Genomic DNA, 12,462 nt, shown 5'->3' with positions numbered 1-12,462 from the left:
GCACAAAATATTGTAATTTGTGATGAAAAGTGAGTTGGTTGTGGGCTCTTCTCAAATCTGGGCGCGTTGGGAACCCTCGTAGCTTTAGTTTTAAGTACGTATTAATTATCACCACTATATCATATCATCTTACAAATAAAAAAATTTGACAATCAGGAAGCATAAAATTTTATCAAGTCTGAATAAATAATTTGAGTTTGAGTTTGAAAACTATCCTCTTAAAAACATGCAAGATTCTTCATCTATTTTAGAGTTTAAATTATCGTGACCAATTTCCACCTAATTTCCATTAGGTATAAATCCAGCTAATGTCACACACATGCAATAGTGAGTACAGTCGGGATTAGCTATATTTATTCTTTATCTATGTTTCTACGTTAAGTTTCTTTCATAAAATGAATTATTTCAAGATCCTACCAACAATTTGTAAAAATAAATAATTACTATTTTATAGCGTTTAAACTGTCGTGAGTGATATCAATTATACTTTACTCACGTGTTTAGTCGACGTTAGCCCGACTAAACACGTGAGTCTCAACCGCGACGCGTGCGCGAACTGAGTCCCTGTGAAAAAGGACCCCGGAAGGGTTCGAAACTAGTCGGACTAACATCGACTAAGCACGTGAGTAAAGCCGGCTGTGAGACATGTACAAATAATTACTAGTTTAGAGTAAAACAGGGAGACAGTACCTGAGTTTTAATAACATAAATAAGTAATATCGACCTGACTTTAGACTTTTATTGCCCAGAAGTTGGTACGGTACATGCTATTAGAATATTGCAAGTGACAACCCTATAATCTAGTATTTATTAGTTTTCATAATAAAGTTGATTGCTGCAACTAAACTAGCGGCACGCTATGATGGCCGGTTTGACGTTTGTCCGCTCATGAAGTTCCGTATTAATTGATAACGACTTTGAAGGAAATAATTGTATTACTTTATTGACGATAGTGATGTGCAGAGATTCATAAATTTTATCGAATGTAGTTTTAGGTTTAGGACTCAAAATTTATTTATTAAATTGATTTCTTAAATGTATACAAGTGTAGAAAAATCAGTTTGCACCATTTAAGGGGTGAATGTACTTGTGAATATGAACAATTTTCACTATGTGGACAAACCTCTGAAATCGCAAAAAAATATCAATAAATTTTTAAAAATGGAATCTAATACGATCGTCACATAGGATCGCTGGCTAGCACAACTACTACCTCCGGCAAACTCGCGTCAATGCTCAATGCAAAACAAAGCAGTTTCGAATTGACGTTGCTTCGAAAAGTATAAACTGTCAGTGCAATGCGATTGTGATATAGTTTTGACCTGGCTTTGGATTTCAAATATTGATACTGCATTACTGTTGACCCTTGCTCGTTAATTTGGACTCTGTTCAAGCCCTTTGTTGTGGATTTCGTCGATATGACCGAACGTACGCAGAGAACTGTTCTAAATAGTCAGACACGTGAGTTCCTAATACGCCTTCGTAACTATTTCGATCGTGAAGCTCAAAATGGAGGGCCAATTTTACCTATAACGTCAGTGGTTGAACGCGTAGCTGATGCGCTTAATATTGGACAACGAACTGTTAGACGGATAACTAAAAAAAAATATGGCGAGACTGGCACAGAAGAAAATAAACTTCACACACCAAAAAAGAGGAAAACGAGCAAAACCAGTCGTAGGCATCGATAGCTTTGATGCCGATGCTATCCGAAGACATGTTTACGGCTACTATTTACAGAAGGAGTATCCAACAAGAAAAAAGTTGGTGCATTCACTGAAGGAAGCTGGATTATTCTTCGGTGGGGAAAGTTCTTTAACGAAGATTTTGAAGACCATTGGATTTCGATACAAAAAATGTAACAAACGCAAAATATTGATGGAAAGATTTGATATAGCGATGGCAAGGTATACTTTTTTACGGCAAGTGAAAGAAATCAAAAATTGGCAAAATGTTGTGTTCTTGGATGAAACATGGCTTAATGCTAACCATACTGTAGGCCGTTCTTGGAACGATGACACAGCAGCATCTACTTCCAAAGTTCCTGTAGGAAAAGGATCGCGACTTATAATTTGTCACGCCGGAACCATCAACGGGTTTGTCGAAGGTTCTCTCATGGCTTTTGCGTCAAAAACCACTGGAGACTATCATGAAGACATGAATGGAGAAAAGTTTACTGAATGGTTTACCTCAATGTTGTGTAGCCTCCCTGAACCATCTATTATAATTATGGACAACGCCCCATACCACTCGATGCAAATTGACAAGCCACCTGCCCAATCCCAAAAGAAAGCTGATATCGTCGCATGGCTTCGTAAAAATGGCGTAGATGCAAACATGAATATGTTAAAAGCGGAATTAGTACGTCTTTTAAAAGAAAACAAACCAACCAAGATCCGATACGTCATTGACGAAATAGAATTAGAACATGGGCACAGAGTTATACGGTTACCGCCTTACCATTGTGAGTATAATGCGATTGAGTTGGTGTGGGCTCAAATTAAGGGATATGCTGCAAGACACAATACAGAACCCCCATTTACCACAAAAAAAATGCTAAAATTATTAGAAGAAGCTTGTGAACATGTGACTAAAGGAGACTGGGAAAAGGTTGTGAATAGAACTGTTAAATTAATAAGGGAAGATTATGAAAGAGATGTGAAAATAGATAATATTATAGAAAACGAACATATAATTATTAATGTATGTGATGATAGCAGTGACGACAGTGAAAATAGTAGTATGGACGAATCTGATTAATTATGGCCTTTTGTGGCACCTTTTTCGGTATCTTTTGTATTCATATGTTTCTTGTGTGCATATAAAGTATGTATATTCATTTTCGTTCAAATATTCAGTTCGTTCAAATAAATTAAATAAACATATACATTTTTGTTTTATTAAACCTATTTAATCAGGTACAAAAACAAAACTTAATTGTTTTTTGTTCGAGAATAAATTGACATTCCACATCACTATTGTAATGTGTCAAACCGGCCATCATAGCGTGCCGCTAGTGTAATTAGGATTTTATAATGTAGACTCACATTTTTTAAAACCCATAATATACTCTCGTATGTAATTATGCGAATTTTTAATAGGTTCTTATTATATAAAATAGTTTTAAGTATTTTCACATTTTACAGCTGCTATGGTAGGCTATAAAACTTACATAAATGGATACCTTCTACTTAAGGCTTCTTCACATAAGGTATTAGAATTTTCTTAGAACTCATACGGGGTCTACAATACAGTACAAGCATACAATACAGTACATAATAAATGCACGCATTTCACGAGTAGTGTTTTATTATTTGTTTAATTTTTGAGTAACAATGCAATTTTATTTTTAAAAGAAGTATCAATTTTTGCAAGCCGGAAGAAAAGAACCATATAATAATTATATGACCCGGAGTTAGGAAGTAGAGCCGTCGGTTTTGCGTCAGATCTCTCTCCGCATGAGTCGGATTTCCGTCCCATCGGGCTATGAGAGTGAGGGAACAGAGAGTGCACCTGTTTGCACACACACGCATACACACTTGTACACTAACAGCGATCACGTACTCATCCGATCCAAATCCGTGAAAATACGAATACAAAAAACATCTACGACATAATGTCATAAGCTACCTACCATACAAAAGAAACAACGTGTTTTCATGGACTCGGATCGAATGAGTGCGTATCCGCCGTAAGTATAATATCTCCCAAGGTCGAAATTTATTTGGTAGGACACTTCTTCTTCTATCTAAATATATAAAAGGATTAACTGACTGACTGATCTATCAACGCACAGCTCAAACTACTGGACGGATCGAGCTGAAATTTGGCATGCAGATAGCTATTATGACGTAGGCATCGGCTAAGAAAGGATTTTTGAAAATTCAACCCCTAAGGGGGTGAAATAGGGGTTTGAAATTGGTGTAGTCCACGCGGACGAAGTCGCGAGCATAAGCTAGTCGATAATAATATGAAAATTGTATGTTTTCAGGACAAGCGTACAGGCGATACGAAGTCAGCCCACGAGTCGCGCGCCGACGGCGTCGTGCGAGGTTTCTATTCGTTCATGGATGCGGATGGGAAGCAGCGGACGGTGCTGTACACGGCGGACGACAAGGAAGGCTTCAAGGCTAAAGTACAACGCACACTGCGAGACGCCCAGGAATAGACAATAGGAAATGCTGAACACACCCCTTGTTCATAAAAATATCAACACTAATTTATATTCTGAATCTCATGAGTCATGACTATGTAATTTAGCTGTTAGCAACTAAAAAAACTTTGTGACTTTCCAAGCTAACTGTGATTAGGTAAAAAAAATCATTCAAAATTATGGAGACGTGAAATGCCGACGTGATGACATTGTCTCGACTAAATGACAGATTTACAAATTGTTCTATGACTATTTCGGACATATTTCGGAACATATTTTCACGGATTCGAATCGGATGAGTGCGTAACCGCTCTTACGCTGCTAGATTTGTTTTGCTCTTGCAGTCAAGCAAAATGTAGAAGGATGTGTATACATGTTATGATCAATGACATATTATGGAAAAATCTATTAGCGCCATTACAACCCCGTGCAAGTGGATTTTAATAATCCTTTCTTTGTTACATAGAAAACCAAAAAATAAATATGCAAAATTTCAAGTTTTCCAAGATCCAGTTTATCCTTTGATATATTGTATAGATGAATATAATATTATTTCATCCTTGTAAATAAAGGTTTGTATTATAGTTTCTCCATGTTATTTTTTTTTTACTTTTATAATATTTTATATTTTGTGAATAATAACAAACTTATCATGAAGTACTAATTTAATGCGATTATTGTATATACTTGTATATTAATAAATTATAAAAAAATATAATAAGGCATGAAGTTTTTTATAACAACATACATAGGTATATACCATTTAGGATACGACTAAAATTAAATCAGGAAATTGTAAAACCATTTCAATATTTATACCTACTAATAATATTGTAAAGAGAAAAGATTTGTTTGTTTGTAATCGATAAACTCTGAAACTACTGAATCGATTTTAATAATAATACTTTCACCATAAAGATCTTTATCCAGAAGTAGCAGAAGCGATAAGTATGATAATACGTTTACATCATCATAATCAACTAGCGATAGACGTCCAGCTTCACACAAGTCTCTTGTAAGGACTTCCACTCTAAACGTCACGGTCTTGCGCCACCTGAGTCCAGCGATCAGAATCACTCAGCGAGCGAGAGAGCTATGCTTGGAAATTGCGTGATCAAATCAGAAATGAGGAAATCCGTAGGAAAACCTGAGTTACCCACATAGCTCAGCGAGTGGTGAAGCTGAAGTGGCAATGGGCAGGGCAAATAGTTCGAAAAACCGATACACATTTGGGTCCCAAGACCCAAGTTGCTGGAATGGCGACCTCGCACCGGAATTTATAGCCCCCCACTAAGTGTACGGACGACATCAGGCGAGTCGCAGGAAGCCACTAGAATAGAATAGAATAGAATGTTTTTTTATTCATGTAAACTTTTTAAAAGTGCTTATGAATAGTCAGGTAGTTTTAATTTACCACTGGTTCGGAATGCCGTTCCTACCGAGAAGAACCAGCAAGAAACTCGGCGGTTGCTCTTTTTAATTTTTCAATTTACAATGTTACTATACCGTACTATACAAGCCATTGCAGCCCCGTGCATTGCTGGAGCGAGTCAAATCCAAGCTTTTTTATCGTTTACATAAATGTTTATATAGGTATATCAATTTAACCCAAGCGAAACCGGGATCATCTAGTCTAAATATATAAAAGGAAAAGGTGACTGACTGACTGACTGACTGATCTTTCAACGCACAGCTCAAACTACTGGACGGATCGGGCTGAAATTTGGCATGCAGAGAGCTATTATGATGTAGGGCCTAGAGGTGTCAAATACAGGTTCATGTGTGTATCACAATATTATCACGTGTTACAGACAAATATTTAATAATTGATTATTAACGTTACATTATTTTGTTACAAAAAAAAATTGCTTGAACCGTGAGGCGCAAGCAGAAAAATGGGTGCAAGCGATTTTCGACCTTATTGGCATACCTCAGAAAACAGCAATCTATGAATTATACTGAGCAAGAATATGACAAAAAACAACTTTCTCATAACCGTCAATAAGGTCGAGAACTAGGGTATCTGCCGTGTGTATCTGTCTGTTTGTCTATTACCTTTCACGGCCTAGCTGTTTAACCCATTATAAAGAAAAGTACAGACGACGTGGCTTGCATCCTGGACATGGACGTAGGCTACTTTTCATCCTGGGAAATCATGAAATTCACGCGAACTACTAGATGATTCATAATTATACCCGCGAGGGTATCATCAATCATGAATCATCTAGTACAGCGTTTCCCATTTGCCGGGTCGCGACCCAGTACCGGGCCATCAAAATAAAATCCCGAGGCGCAACATTCCCGCATTGTTTTAAAATATTACCAAATATCGATAATATTATCTGTTTCTATAAAAATGAATCGCTGAATGTGTTGCTGAGCGCAAATCTCACACAGCTGAACCGATTTCGCTAACTTTTTTTTCATAATATTCCTTGAAGTACGGTACGGGGATGGTTCTTACGGAGAGAAAAATTTAAAAAAAATCCTGAAAAAGAATCGACTGTTAGGCGGTACGAAGTTCGCCGGGGTACCTAATGGAACCAGCTTGGAAAGTGTTAAGTGGGTCACCATGGCCATGGCAGAACAATGTTTGGAAAACACTGATCTAGTACTATTTTGTAAAAATCGAAAGCGCCTTCTAAGATAGTTATAGCAATTAAGTACTCGTTATTTTAAAGTATCTTTTTAATTATAATTGTAAAATTTCCATGCATTCACTTCATTTTGCCCTTGCCGGGAATATAATCAGGGTTCTCCCACTTTTAGACCACAGAATTCACCACTGCGCCAGGCAGGTCTTCAAAGGTTTAAAATAATAAAACTTATACACATCATGAATATTATATTTTCTGCGTCTGTATTTTTAATTTTTAGGTAGGTATGAATCGGGGGGACGCCCCGCACACCCGCACGTCACCCGCGCTCGCCCGCACCGGGTTAGCGCGGGAGCTGTGCGGGTGTGCGGGGCGTTTCCTCCCCGATTGCCATCTCGACCTGTCGCGTACTATACCTTCCATCCATCTCCAATACAAGGGATTATTTTTCGGCGAAGCTACCGTGTGTCGGATTAGTCGACGGACATTGTGCTCAGCTGTCAGTTATCACAACAATGGCCGCCGATCTTCCCGCCAATATCTAAGCACCCTGTCCCACAATCCTCATGTCACAGATTGCTATCTGGGTAAACAGGTTAAACATCACCGCTTTTGACAATGACACCGGATTTTAACTGATAAAGTGTTTTGGGTTTTCGATTATCCTATTTACAAAACCGACCAAGTACGAGTCGGGCCTCACTCTTTAAGGATTCCGTATAATATAATCACGTTTTGGTCACAGCTTACAAACAATTTTATAAATTTTTGTTTTCATTATTTAAAAAATTCAAATAATTTATTCAAAATAGATAATAAATTACTCTTTGTGATGGTCGGTTTTTTTTTGTTTAATTTAATACAGTATTATGCTAAATGATATACTGAAATTTCATACACCTAACTGTGTTTAGTTTTTGAGATAGACCCTGGTCACAAAAATTGTCTAAAGGTTCGTACGCACCTGAGCGGCGCGGCGCGGCGCTTCAGTGAGCTTCACGTCGCGGCACAGAGCTTCAAAATATCATTTCTATCATTTTGTATGGCGCATATCGCACTAGAGCGGCGCGGCGCGGCGCTTCACCGCGCGTTGCCGCGCGGCACGGCTGGAGAGAATATTTTGAAGCGCACTGAAGCGACGCGCAGTGCAGTGACGCTAGTGCGACATACCCAGCGGCGCGGCGCGGCGCTTCAGTATGCGTACGTCGCTCGAATAAGATACACGCGCATCTTGTTAGGTATTTAAAGTACAGGCAAGAATCGGCAAGATAGACCTCAAAATAAATAACGTAGGTTTAATTTTTGACACATGACGTGTTCCTCATGCTCTTAGAAGTATATCCTCAAAGGTCCCAACCCCTAGGATGTCGGCTTCCCCCCTTCCCAGTGTCTAAATGTATAAATGTCTCTCCGAGCGTTATGAGAAAACATCAATGGTAAAAATAATCCTGATTAAATAACTATAATATATTATGTACATATTATACCTACCTACTTCATCTAGGTAGAATTAATAGTTTCGGAAATATGCCTACCTATTGTTGTACTTGTATTTATATTATACTAGCTTATGCCCGCGACGTCGTCCGCGTGGACTACACAAATCTCGAACCCCTATTTTACCCCCTTAGGGGTTGAATTTTCATAAATCCCTTTTTAGCGGATGTCTACGTCATATTAGCTAGTTAGCTAGCCAGCATGCCAAATTTCAGCCCGATCCGTCAAGTAGTTTGAGCTGTGCGTTGATAGATCAGTCAGTCAGTCACCTTTTTCTTTTATATAGGTATTTAGATATAATATGTACCTGTGTTTACCTGCCTATTTTATATATTCTATTGCACATAAAACAAAGACATTTTGCGAAAATGCTTTTTCTAATGTAATTTCCACAGAACCTAAGGGACTAGCTGATGCCCGCAACTTCGTTCGCGTAGATGTAGGTTTTTTAAAAATCCCGTGGAAACTTTTTGATTTTCGGGATAAAACTAGCCTATGTGTAGGTACACATAGGCTACTTTTATCCTACAGGGTATAATCTATCTCAGGTATATAGGTACTAGTAGGTAATTCCCGGAAATGTGCTCACCTATAGAAAAATCTAAATCCACGCGGACGAAGTCGCAGGCATCATCTAGTTGCATTTTTTTTTAGATTTTTAATCCCGTGTGAACTCTTTGATTTTCCGGGATAAAAAGTTGCCTACCTCTGTCAATTCCCGGAATGCAAGCTACCTCTGGTCCAAACTTCATATAAATGGGCCTTTAACAATCCTGTGGAAATTCTTTCATTTTCCAGGATAAAAAGTAGCCTGTCCTTCCCCGGGATGTAATTCAACTTTGTACCAAATTTCATCAAATTCGGTTAAGCTGTTGAGCCGTGAAAAGCTAGTAGATAGACAGACAAATACACTTTTGCGTTGATAATAATATAAGTATGGATATGCATAAATATTTTTTTATAATTTCCATAAAAACTATCATCATCTTCATCATCATCAACCGATAGATATGTCCACTGCTGGACATAGGTTTCTTGTAGGATTATATTACCGACCTGTGTGGTATACCTATTGTTTCTAATGTAATTTCCACAAAAACTATTAGGCAATAGCATATAGAATTTTGTCTTCGACATTCTGAAGTAAATGTGAAATGGTACAGAGTCATTAAGAAGGCGAGGAAACAAAATGTGATATCCTTCTTGATAGCGTGACTTTGGTATGTCAGCAATCCATTTCTTCTTCTTTTTTAGGGTTCCGTACCTCAAAAGGAAAAACGGAACTCTTATAGGATCACTTTGTTGTCTGTCTGTCTGTCTGTCTGTCTGTCTGTCTGTCTGTCTGTCTGTCCGTCTGTCTGTCAAGAAACCTACAGGGTACTTCCCGTTGACCTAGAATCATGAAATTTGGCAGGTAGGTAGATCTTATAGCTGACATTTGGGGAAAAATCTGAAAACCGTGAATTTAGGGTTAGATCACACAAAAAAAATTAAATTGTGGTCATGAACTAATAATTAGTATTTTCAACTTTCGAAGTGAGTGACTATACCAAGTGGGGTATCATATGAAAGGTCTTCACCTGTACATTCTAAAACAGATTTTTATTTATTTTTATGCATCATAGTTTTTGAATTATCGAAATCATACGACTGTAGTACGGAACCCTCATTGCGCGAGCCTGACTCGCACTTGGCCGGTTTTTTCTCTTCGATAATTCGTTCTTCTTCTGCACAACAAAGAAATAATAATCAAATCCTCTTCACTGTCGCTCATCTTGCGACGTTGTTGCTCGTACGCGAACGGGTGTAAAAGTGACGCGCAAGTGACGCGAGCTGCCGCGTACTGAAGTTGTAGTGCGGTAGGCACCGTCGAGCGGCCTGAGGTGACGCGTTCTGCAGTCGGACTGAAGCGCCGCGCCGCGCCGCTCAGGTGCGTACGAACCTTAAGTCTTATAACTTTGATGGTAATTGAAAAATTACTTTTCGTGAAAAATCGCCCGTGAAATCACTGTGGTCAAAGACTTCTATGATACTTCTACTTTGGCTGTGGAGCTAAAAAACCTCTAAAAAAATTTACTAAATAAAAATGATTTAAGAGTTGCAATAATGCCCATCTTTAGTAAAAACCATAGAGCACGAGATAAAACAGAAATGAAGGTCAAAAAGACATCAACGGGTGCGATGCAGCTCTATTTGGATATTATCATTATCTCAATAATAATCTTCCTGTGATATGAAATAGCTGTGAAAGCCTAGTGGTTAGGACGTCCGCCTTCTAATCGGAGGTCGGAGGTTGGATGCCGGGCACGCACCTCTAACTTTTCGGTGTTATGTGCGTTTTAAGTAATTAAATATCCTTATTAATTATATCTCCTCAGCGCATTAATCACTTATCAAGAAGATAAAATCAGTGTAATGACGTCAATGATAAATCCTACTTGGATTACTTATAAGGTGTAAAAACAAACTACTAAGATACGACTTAAAAGTACGCACTTTTTAAGTCGTATCGTTGTGGTTCACATTTCGCAAATTTTATTAGTTTTGGTGATTTTCATTACTAACATTTCAGAGGAAAATCAACCTAAACACTTTAGCTTAAGGGTGAATTTGAATGTCGCGCCGACAGCAGGCAGCAGCGTAATTGCAGTATTACAATGGTCACAAGTCAAATGGATTAACTTTTACCCGCAGGGCGATTGTCTAAAACCTGCATCAATAATTATTACAATCTCAATTGTTCTGATTGGCTGAATTTGTGCCATTCTTGTTGCAACAATGCATTGTAGCCAATAGTGAGCGAGCATTAACCAATCAGAGATGATTGCGATCGTCAAACAACCGCGGTAGGGCCACTGATCTACTTACTGCTGCAGTAAATATGATCTAACCTCAAGCACAGAAGATAATATAATAGTAGGTATTTTGCTTAAGGCTTTTTTCCCATCACGGTTATGCGTAAAAGCGTATCTTTTTAAATAATTTTAAATACACATAAAAAATTTCGATAACTGCAAAAAGATGTCGCTACTAGATTGCAGAAACAGTCGCTTCAGTACTGAGTGAGCATACACATCACAAATTTCGTCACTGTAGCTTAGTGGTTAGAGCGTCGGGCGCGATCCCAGGAGACGCGGGTTCGATTCCTGCCGGTTCGCAATTTTTGATGTGTATTTAAAATTATTTAGAAATTTCCTTCAAGTGTAGGTGAAACACTATAAAAATTATAAAATAGCGTATCTTTTAATTGTTGTTCATAGGCAAGGGCGGATCCAAGGGGGGGGTCACGGGGGTCATGACCCCCCCCTGGGCTGCGTCCAGGACCTAGGTGGACCACTAATTAAAATTGTTAAACATAATGTTTTTTATATTTTTATATACCTAGATATGTAAGTTCCTTCAATACTTAATCAATTTAATATAATATTTTGTATGATGGCAAAAACATTATGTTCTTGCGAACAAACGCATCCAAAATTTGAATTTTACCGCGCCACCTACCTTTCATCGAGATGTCACATTTCGTGTGTCGTTCTTCAATTATTGAAGAACATCACACGGCACTTGCCCAGGGCCCACGATCGATTGGGGCCCAGTAGTCCCTGCCAGATCACCAAACTATAACAGACCAACCGATATTTTAATACCCAAAAACATATTTATTTCGATAAAATCAACGGTCAAAAAAGCCATCTCAAACAAAGGACCGTAGAGATTGTTAAATAGTCTTATGTCCGATCTTTATTGCCTTTACGCAAATGATAGAATATTTCATTCTTTTTCACACTTTTTAAAAAATTCCCGACAGTAAAAACCTCTAAAAGTAAAAAATAATATGTATTATATACCTATAATGTATTGGTCGGATTGGTCCTTTACGTTTATTATTTATAGTAAAGTTTTTATTATCCAAGCGTTCTTTGCATCTGGGGACCCCTAAAGATAATAGAACTATTCTTTATACAACAGATGACTTTATAGTTTTTAGTACAAAATTTTTGGCATTTGTCTATATCGTAATACAATATTTCTGACATTTATCTTTTCTTTTTGTAAATAATGTCATAAATTTTGCGCTCGCTTCGCTCGCACGTACGGTTCACTACGATTAAAAATCCCTTCCGAGATGCAAGCTATCACTGAGTAGTACCTACCTACCTACATTTGGCCGTGAAAAAGTACCTAACAAGATGATAGACAGACAGAAAATTTCGC

The 12,462-nt window shown here is 37.9% G+C and overlaps 1 protein-coding gene across 1 annotated transcript in view; it reads left to right on the top strand.

Moving 5' to 3' along the window:
• The window catches only part of LOC117985683 (uncharacterized), a 28,021-nt gene extending 23,279 nt beyond the window's left edge, over positions 1 to 4,742 (top strand). Inside the window, exon 4 of the mRNA XM_034972445.2 lies at positions 3,992 to 4,742. Coding sequence (XP_034828336.1) covers positions 3,992 to 4,168 — 177 coding nt within the window. The 3' untranslated portion in view covers positions 4,169 to 4,742. The remainder of the gene's footprint in view (positions 1 to 3,991) is intronic.
• The last annotated feature ends 7,720 nt before the right edge of the window (positions 4,743 to 12,462 follow it).

This window comes from Maniola hyperantus, chromosome 10 (assembly GCF_902806685.2).
Source record: "Maniola hyperantus chromosome 10, iAphHyp1.2, whole genome shotgun sequence".
Taxonomy (NCBI): domain Eukaryota; kingdom Metazoa; phylum Arthropoda; class Insecta; order Lepidoptera; family Nymphalidae; genus Maniola; species Maniola hyperantus.
Note: the sequence above shows the minus strand (reverse complement) of the source record. Positions and strands in the feature narration are given on the sequence as shown.